A 9762-nucleotide genomic window follows, 5' to 3' on the forward strand; every position below is an offset into this window, starting at 1 on the left:
GGTGACGATTCGAACGCGGATGAGGTAGTGATCCTGGAGGGTGGCAGCGGTATCTACGCCCTGACGTACATTTGGATCGTGTTCGCTAGCATGCTGCTTGGCTTGTGCGTGCTCCTGTTGTTGGTCCGTAGCATTATCGCGATGATGGTGAGGCGCCGTGGCGAGCGTTACCGTCAGGCCATCCTTGCGTCGAAGAACTCGTTCGTCTACCAGAAGCTGACGGAGGACATTGCTGCACCGACCACACCGAAGGTGCACCGATACGCCCCTATCAATCAGGTGTAAAATGGCAGCCTCGGGGAAGAATGAAGCATGAGTGCTGCACAACAGTCAGAAGCACGTGGCGAGTTTCTTTAGATTTCGTGAAAAGAAAAGTGAGAAAATAACAAATACTTCACCTGTTAGTTGAACAATACTTAAACAAAAACAAAAAAACAACGCCAACCAACAACAGATCACCCGAGCTTCCCCTTCCATTCAGGTTTAACGTGATCCGGTTTTAAGCGCAAAATGTTTTGTTTCTCTATTTTTTCTTTTACTGAAAATCATCCAGCGACCAACAAGCAGCTATTGAAGTACTTATCACAGAGAGACAGAGAGTAATCAAGGGCAGCAAGCAGGGAGAAGAGTTTATTTTTATTTATTAAGCTAACAAACTATCCATAGCGTGGTCCGGTGCAGTGGTTATGCGAACCTATATCCACTTCTTTTCGATGAGCTATCATCCCTACCCTGGCAAGATACTACTTTGGGACGATTAGGTTGCCATTTGTGCATTGGCAGGCAGGCAGACAGATACTACTACAGTATACAGTACAGTTCTATAGACGGTTATGGTAGGAGCGTCCTCTACCCCCCTTTGCACCTCTAGGCTTCGTTGAAACATTCCTTTTTCGATTTCGAAGGCACAATTATGAAATCGGCGGTTTATGCGCTATCATGCTTCGTTTCGATAAGTGCCATTGGATGATTGGATTGAGATACAGAGAAAGAGCGGAGGTGTATGATCCACGAACCTTCATCAAAGAGCAAAACACCTCACGCTACGGCTAACCATAGGAGGAGTAGGAGAAGGAGCAACAGGGACAGTAACGAAGGCATCGTTCCTTTTTGCGCGAGCTAAAACGGAGAGATTGCGTTGTACTGGATCGTTGCATGAATGGTAGCCGCGCCCCCTTACGATGCTATTGAATTCCATACACCTTCCACCTGTGCAGAACACATGGAAAAGTATTTTCGTTCCGTCTACAAATGAGTAAAACGAAGTCCTTCCGAAAATTTGTGTATTTTTTTTAAAAGTGGCCTTATTAAATTATTGAGGTGACCATACCAAGATAAAACCACAAAAGGATTTGATGAAATATACGCTTTATCAAACCGGAAGACACCAGATCTGCTGCTTTATTCGTTCTATGGAATCGCCTGCCATTCGTATTCGTAAGCCCAGCAATTGCTGAATCACTGTCGATACCTCTGCTCCATCTCAATTCATATGCAGCACGATCAGTTGTTCATTGTTTAGGCTTCTCTATTGACCTTTAGAACTCTAGCGAGATTGTGTATGGTCTGATGCTGATACCAAACCAGTCGTTTTTTGCAATCTTAGCTGCCCACCGGGAGGAAGAGTGTTGATTGCTGCGCGAATTCTGAATCAATATGTTAGAAGGTGGACCACATTCTCTGCACAAATCCGGTTGCTAATCTAACATAAGCCAACCGCAATCAATCATGTTGGAACTGGAAAGGTCGAAAGACGAAATCATTAGCATAATCAAAAGAACTCCAACGAACCCGATGAGAGCACCAAGAACAACCGGGATGATCAGTCTCATTTCGGCAGCAGTGAGGATCACCAGTGGCATCGTTTTAGTTTCACAGTTTGTAGCATCGTCAGAATTGGTGTAAGAATTGTGTTTTCCATGATGATGAGTTCTCCTAGTAAAAGGTATGTGAAGGAAAACCGTGAGATGTGCTTCTGGATAAATGAAAACCATCCTTCGTACGTGCTCCTTTCTGGTAGGCCTTGGTACTGCGCAGCACTACTTCTGCTGTGTTGCCTGCTTGGTGTTACTTCGAATAACAGTACGATCGTACAATGTAAGATAAACGATTGCCGCATCGAAGTGAACGTCTTGCACTCTGAGGACAGTGTTCGTTTGCTCAAATTTCAATTTCAACCGGAAGCAGAAGCAATCGGATTACTGACGGTGACATTCGAAAAATCTTCGCTACCAATTGTGCCACCGTCACTGTTCACTGGCAATAATGGCAACCTTATTCGTCTACTCGACATGCAACAGTGCGACATACAACGCGTGGATCCGTCTTCTTTTGATCAGGCGCACGAGCTAAAAGAGTTGCATCTTCCCCGGAACCGTATCTCGAGACTACCGAACCACTTGTTCCTCAACGCAAGCAAACTCGAGAGAATCGATTTCGGATGGAATCGCATCGTCGAAGTTGAGGAACAGGCCTTTCAAGGTCTCACAGAACTCGTAACGCTCCAATTATCACGCAATCACATCAAGATGCTGCCTGCCAAACTGTTCGCTGGAATGAAGCACCTCACGAATCTGAACATCGATCATAATCGTATCGAGTTGCTGGCTGATCGTTCGTTCGAGGATCTGTCGTCGTTGAAGGAACTTTATCTTAGTTACAACTTTCTCCAGAACCTCACCGACAGTTCATTCGTTGGCTTAACGGCACTTAGAACGTTGGAACTACGATCGAACCGAATTGCCACCATCGAACGCAACACATTCACTCCACTGAAGAATCTGATTCATCTGCGGTTGCAGGATAACATGTTGCAAACGATCGCACCGAAAGTGTTCGTTCCGTTGAGCAAGCTTAAGGAACTCGATCTCGAGCGGAATGTGTTGGAAACATTGTCAGAGATACTGTTTGACCATAATAGAGAGCTAGAGATACTACGGTTGACGAAGAATAGAATCGCTTCTTTGGATGAAACTATTTTCGATAGGTTGACCCTTCTGAAGGAATTGTTGGTGGGAGATCAATTGATTGGATATTTTGATGCGGAAATGTTTAAGAACCTCGGCAAGCTGGAAATGCTTAACCTAAGCGGAAATTTGATAACTGACTTCGGGATGATCGAAGAGATGGAAATATTGTTTGGGGTTCTGTCGCTGTCCAATCAAAAACATTACGTACCATCATATTCATCAATCCAGACGAAGAATCGCTCACTTTCGACGCTGATATTGGATAACAACGTTAGGCAGAAGTTTGATCCCGCAACACTCATAAAAACAGCCAAGCTGCGACACCTTTATATGAACGATAACGAACTAAAAGCATCGGACATTCCCTCCTGCGTCAATATGCTTGCCGTTACGGATGTTTGGTTGGAGCGGAACATGATTGAGTACCTGGATAAGAATATGTTTTCCGATTGCCGTAACGTGAAGCTACTCTCTTTCCGGTCTAATGAAATACGAAAGATCGAGCCCGGTTCGTTCGACGTCATGAACAGCACGCTGGAACAGATTGACCTTAGCCACAACTTCCTCAACAACATCTCGAACGTTTTGTCCAATCTGAGTTCTCTCAGTTTCGTCGATCTTTCCGACAATCGTCTGCGTTCGCTAAAGGATGATGCATTCGCTGGATCGGACGCTCTAACGCAGATAAAACTAGATAACAACTTCATGCAGGACATTCCGGCAGCGCTAGCCAAATTACCCAAACTGGCCAAACTGTCACTGGTTGGAAATAGGATCAAATCGACGGTATCCCCGGGCGCTAATGGGTTCATTGCTCTGGTTCAACTTGATCTGGCGAATAACTTGATTAATACACTTCAGGTTAAACAGTTCCCGATGTTGATGGAACTGAACATTGAAAACAATCTACTAGAGAGCATTCCCGATGATGCGTTCGAGACGAATGTCAACTTGAAAACACTGTATTTGGCCAACAATAGGATCACCGGACCGCTAGACCGTTGCTTGCTTCCAGTGCGTCAACTAACAATGCTGCAGCTTGATAATAATCCCCTTGGTCGTATTTCCGCCGATATGTTCAGCAGTCTAAACCAGTTGGAGACACTTAAACTGAAGAACACAAGCCTTACGAATCTGAATAGTAGTCCCTTCGCTTCGTTGAAAAAACTAAACATACTCGATTTATCCGAGAATCAAATCAGTACCATTGGATTAGAGGAAGTACAAGGACTCAATGCTGTAAGTGAGCTGTATCTTAACAACAACGACTTCACCGGGGCCAACCTGAGTGGTTTGTCTGTGCTAGATGACGTTAAGCTGTTATCACTTTCGAACAGCAATTTGACTCCATCGGAAGATTTGTTGGCCAACAAGACGAAGCTGGAAGAGTTTTACATTGAAGGAGCGCAGTTCAACGTTCTCCCAAGTGACTTTTTCCTTTACGTCGGTAAACTATCCATCCTGTCTATTTCGGACAACAAGCAGTTCAACCGACTTCCTAGCACCTTCTTCCAGCATATACCCTACTTGAAAAAACTAACGCTAGTGAACAACAGTTTGTCGACGTTAGAGCAAGGAGTATACGATTATTTAGGGGTTCTAGAAGAGTTGTACCTAAGAAACAATCCACTGCGAACGCTCCAGCCAGACGTGTTCGCCAAGACATACAGTCTCGAAATGCTGGACATTTCGTGTACCAACCTGACTGTCCTACCAGCTGGGTTATTCAATTCACTTAACCGTCTCAAGAAGCTTGATCTGAGCACTAATCACCTATCGAATGAGTTATCAGATGGTATCTTTCAGGGATTGTATTCACTAGAGATACTGCTGCTACAAGACAACGGTATAGGCAACCTTTCGTCCGGCGTTTTCGATGGTTTAATTAGTTTAGAGGAAGTTTACTTAGGACGCAATCAGCTGAGCTTCCTCGACAATCGTTTATTCGCCAACATGCATCGTATGAGGATACTCGATTTATCGGATAACCAATTCTCCACCTTCGATCTGCCCGCTCTGTTCTCCGAGAGACAACTTTTTGCGTTGAATATGAATAGCAACCGGTTGACGACGATCAAAATTACATCAAAACTGCACAGGCTATCAGTAGATAACAACGAGCTGAGCGCAATCGAGCTTGATGAGGAGAGTATGTTTAGTTTCCTTATCCAGATTTCCGCCTCCCGTAATCGATTCACGACCCTGGAAAGTTTTTACCAGTTTACCTTTTTCTTTTTGGAGCTGGATGTGTCGTTTAATCGATTTGAAACATTCGATTTGAAGCAATTGACAAGCCAATTGGTTGGCCTAATGGTAGTGAACGCATCCGATAGTTATGTGAACAATATTACGGTACCACTTATCATTGATAATGAGTCACCCCTTGTTCATCTGGATGTTTCCAATAATAATATTACCGGCATGACGGAGTTAGGTAGTCTGCAGCTTCCCTCACTGCATAATTTTGTCTTTGGTGGCAATCAGATCGATAGCTTTTCGCTGGAGGATTTAACCAAACAATACACTAAGCTGCGGACGATCGGTCTCGACGGTAATCGAGGCAACTGGAGCTGCGACTTCCTTCACGGGCTGGATCTGGATCGTTTCAATCTTAAACTGTGGCATAAATCGGAGCAGGAAGGGAAACAACACCATTGTCCGAAACAAGAGAAAGGTATCTGCTGCGTTTGATAGGAGAGAGGCAATGATTGGCAATGATTCAGGCAATGATTGGAACAGCAAATGGATCGAAGTCTTTTTCTAAAAATATCTAAATAAAAAAAATGGTTCGGGAATTGTGTTATCAATTACTTACTCATAATACGGAGCTATGAAATCTTTGAAAAAAAATGTCTGAGACTTTTCTGAACGAGTCGTTGGAGTATCGAACGTTTCAGATTTAAACAGTTCGTTTCAATCGCTTGTCGCTAGATGGCGCGATACTAGCGCACTCTAGTAGCAAACGTTTGAAGGACAATTTAAATCGGCCGGATTTTCCGAAATTTTCCACAAAAATTGGAAAAATCGAAAGAAAATTGATGGTTTTTGCCAATATTTTACTAAACGGCAGCGGGATAGAAGCCACAATCCCATACGCTATTCGCGTCCAATAATGCCACGTAGAGAATGCTGTTATTGTTTAACATGTTTAATTTTTAACTCGGCTTTAAGAAGATCCAACAAGCAGCATCATAAAATATCCTTAGTTAACTTATTAGTAGCTGCTGCATGACGATAAAGGTTCCTTTCTATTGATAAACAAATGGAAAGGGTTCCAAGAGAAAGTATGAGGGAGAACATGCTGATCTACTGCACAAGGGGGCATGTCTTCGACAGTCGTTAAACGATCGTTTGTGGCATTGATAAGGAAAATTGTAGTTTAAATTATGTTACCAATTGTTTATTCTCGATCTTTTTAGTGATCCTTTCGACATTCGTGCGGTACATTGAAAGAGCTTTGTTCCGAGTAAAAAGCTAGGATGGTTGCGATCAAAATTGCACCATACTTTTATTTCTATCTGTGTAACTCAGATCAGATTCGTTCTAAGGACTTCTGAGAATCTTCTCGCACACACTTTTTGGGAGGCTGTTGTATCGAAAAGCCGAATTAACAATGAATTGCCATTTTGTAATCATTTGAGGTAACATCCCTCAAACAGCATTTTATGGATCCGCGGAATCCATCCTTAAATGCGCACCACATCATCATTACCTCACAATGATTCTATCATCGTTTCTCCGTGGCAGTAACAACGGACGCAATAGAGCGTGGCACGAGGTATTTGCGATTCCCGCCCCTTCCAGCCACAAACACACATACGCACCAAATATTTGCTAGGGGAGTTTTTCGCGCCGTTCACCTTCTTTTCTCTCTCTCTCTCTCTCTCTCTCTCTCTCTCTCTCTCTCTCTCTCTCTATGCCTCTCTCTGTGCGTTCCGCTTTTCTTCACTTCCAAACCCACCTCCTGGAGAGCTTCCTGGACCAATCCCCGCATCTAAAGAGCCGCATTCTAACCCTCACCGAAGCTGCACCCCCGGGGGAGAAAAGGAAAACGGAAAGGAATAAGAAAAAAACTCACCCACCCTCATTGCGGCCATAACGAGGGTGGCGTATAAGTCGCATAAAACCCACAAAAGCATAAAAAAATCCCGACAAACGATAGGAGAGAAGCAAAAAAAAAACAATATGGCCGCCTTCCGCCGTGTACGGTGTGCCTTTGCACTCACACAGTCTCTGATGGGGCGAGCATTTTCTTCACCAACACCATTTCCCGGAGAAGTTTTCTCGAGAAAATGACTTTTTTCGCTCTCGCGCTGCAGCCATCCTGCATCGTCTGTCAGCGGTTGGTCAGCTACTACATACAGCGTGGAGTGGAGTATCGCGGATTTTTTTTATCTCCATTTCCATCTATGTGTAAGTTTACCTAGCTGGCAACGCGAGAGTCCTTGCGGCGAGACTTAGGCGCGGTAGTAGTAGTTGTGTGCGCCTTGCACCGCGAGGAGGATTCGTTTTGAGTGATTTTTCTTGAAAATCTGCCAACGGGCCAATAAAAGTTAATGGTCGAGTATTCTATTTGTGTTCATTTCATTACGCAAGTTTTATTTTCTAAATCATTATACCAAATGATGCGCCCTCGGGTTTGGTTGTTTCGGGTGAAAAATAGACTTATTTTTGACGATTTTTAGTGAAGAAACCTTTCAACTTTATCTTTTCAAGTGAATGTCATATTGAACTACAACTTATTTAGAAGATTTGGTTCTATTCTGAAGAAGATTTGATCAAAACTACGTTCATGGCATCCAGTCTAGAAAGGCAAGATTGCAAAAATCTACTTTGACGCTTTTTTCAATGTTACCTCAAATAACGAGCTTTACATAATTTAAACGAATTATTTTAAAAAAAGGTTCAACCATTTTTATAAAAACTCGACTACCTGGTATAGAGAGTAAAGATTATGTGTTCAAAATTTTAAATCGATCGGTTAACTAGTTTTCATGCTACGATAAGCACCGACTTTGAAAACGCAGGTTTTGGGAATCGCGATTCAAAGTAGCGAGATGCATTGAGCCTTGTAAGAAAGTATTTTCAAAAATCAATATCTCTGTCAGTTTTCCTTCGATTGATCCCAAAATTTTACGCAATAATATTGAAAGCATGAGCACTCACAAAAAAAAATTACAAAAAGTAAATGCAAAGAAATAAAATAAAATACCGAAGCCCCCCTTAAACTAGGGAATAAGCAGGATTTTCGACAGAGATCATTTCCACCAATTCCATTTTATCATTTCTATGTAACTTTCTATCGATTCGCTATCGAGAGATCGAGCACTAGATTGTTACACGATCGATTTGACGTGCGATTGACAAAAATCTGCCACGAATTCTTTGTCATCAATTGTATTGGGCTTCTGGTAAATTAAAAGTCGGCATAATCGGTTTCTTATCCATAGAAATCACTCGCACCACTTTAATTCTAAGCCACTTATAAGTCCATCTCCGGTTAAGATCGACCATCGATGCGCTACAGCCGTCGGTAGTTTTTAAATGAAACACAAACGCCACCAACTAATTGCTATTTTTTGCACGATAGTAGTCATATTAAAAGCAAGCGATGCAGTGACCATAACACGATTGTAAATATAATAGATCATAGCAAACTTAAAGTAGACTTATGGTATACCTAAGCTTGAGCAAGGACAAGGAAAACGTTAAACGGCGGAAGATTAAAATATCTGAAAAATCAGGAACAAGAAAGAACATTTCTCCTCACAGGCTATTGTGAAGAATGTATACGTAATGTCGCATTAAAGAATTGTCTTTTGATTGATACTCTATAGCTTTACCAAATACTATGAATTTACCTTTCTTGCAATAAATGTAATATCTCAATTCATTCAACAAACAAAAACTAGTTAGTGTACAAATACGGCTCGGAAACCAAACCTTCGCTTAGAATGCTTAAAACTCTTTAACAACAACATAAGAATGGTGGTTTCTCTAGATCGACGCAATCTACACTGCTACACTTTATCACCTTGAATGAACAACCTAGAACGCAGTCGAGAGTCCAGCCAGCAGCGTTACAGATCGTCATAGCTTTTTATGCATTTCAAACACAGAAAGGGATACGACACAGGCTCGACGATCGTCGAACAAAAGAAGCACCATCACCAGCAGATTCTTTGTGATTCATCTTGCAAGACGCAGGCATGTTAAACACATATTAAACCAACTAATCCATCAGTCCACAGCCCCTTGGCATCACAGTTGTGACAGATGATGTTCAAGTTGTTTGTACCAAGGCCGTCGTTGTAACATATCATTGTATCTGGTTGCACATTTTACAATCCATTCCACACACACAGTACACAAAAAAAAACGCTTGCTTCCAACGACCAATTAGATCAGATTTATGTGACCGACCAACAAGTCATCAACGCCTGTTGGTCAACTGTCCGTGAATCGCATCGCGAGTCCATCGTTTATCGCCTTTCTAACCAACCGGAAGGATCATTCCACCGTCGTGTCCTCGCCCCGTTTAGTCCAGACCGAGTGAAGCCAACCGTCTGCATGATTCAGTGCACTTCGCTGACATCATCACAACGGCACGGCACGGCATGGAATGGGGGAGGAGGAATCGCATCTTCGCCGCAGAATCGCCACGACATGACTAAGACCCCGGGACGCCGTTTCATGCCGCTGCTCGTTAATTACATTCTAATTAGACGCAGTAAATTGAAATAATTTGTTACCATTACGCGGGCGGGCGGTCGGGCGGGCGGTTCCCCAACTG

At 42.9% G+C, this 9762-nt stretch overlaps 2 protein-coding genes across 6 annotated transcripts in view; both read left to right on the forward strand.

Annotated features, from left to right (window-relative positions):
• The window catches only part of LOC125957197 (uncharacterized), a 23562-nt gene extending 22179 nt beyond the window's left edge, over window positions 1–1383 (forward strand). For all 5 annotated transcript variants that reach the window (XM_049689723.1, XM_049689726.1, XM_049689725.1 and 2 more), the window contains one exon: window positions 1–1383. This exon is cut by the window's left edge and continues 540 nt beyond it. In XM_049689723.1, the coding sequence (XP_049545680.1) occupies window positions 1–285 (285 nt within the window). In that variant the 3' untranslated portion in view covers window positions 286–1383.
• An 867-nt stretch (window positions 1384–2250) lies between these two features.
• On the forward strand, window positions 2251–5716 carry LOC125957200 (protein artichoke-like). The gene has a single exon (XM_049689729.1). It carries the CDS (start codon window positions 2292–2294, stop codon window positions 5658–5660), a length of 3369 nt encoding a protein of 1122 aa, XP_049545686.1. The 5' UTR covers window positions 2251–2291; the 3' UTR covers window positions 5661–5716.
• The last annotated feature ends 4046 nt before the right edge of the window (window positions 5717–9762 follow it).

This window comes from Anopheles darlingi, chromosome 3 (assembly GCF_943734745.1).
Source record: "Anopheles darlingi chromosome 3, idAnoDarlMG_H_01, whole genome shotgun sequence".
Lineage (NCBI taxonomy): Eukaryota > Metazoa > Arthropoda > Insecta > Diptera > Culicidae > Anopheles > Anopheles darlingi.

Excerpts from the sequence above, each read along its gene's own strand:
- LOC125957200 (XM_049689729.1), top strand. The coding sequence starts at position 2,292 with ATGCAACAGTGCGACATACAACGCGTGGATCCGTCTTCTTTTGATCAG.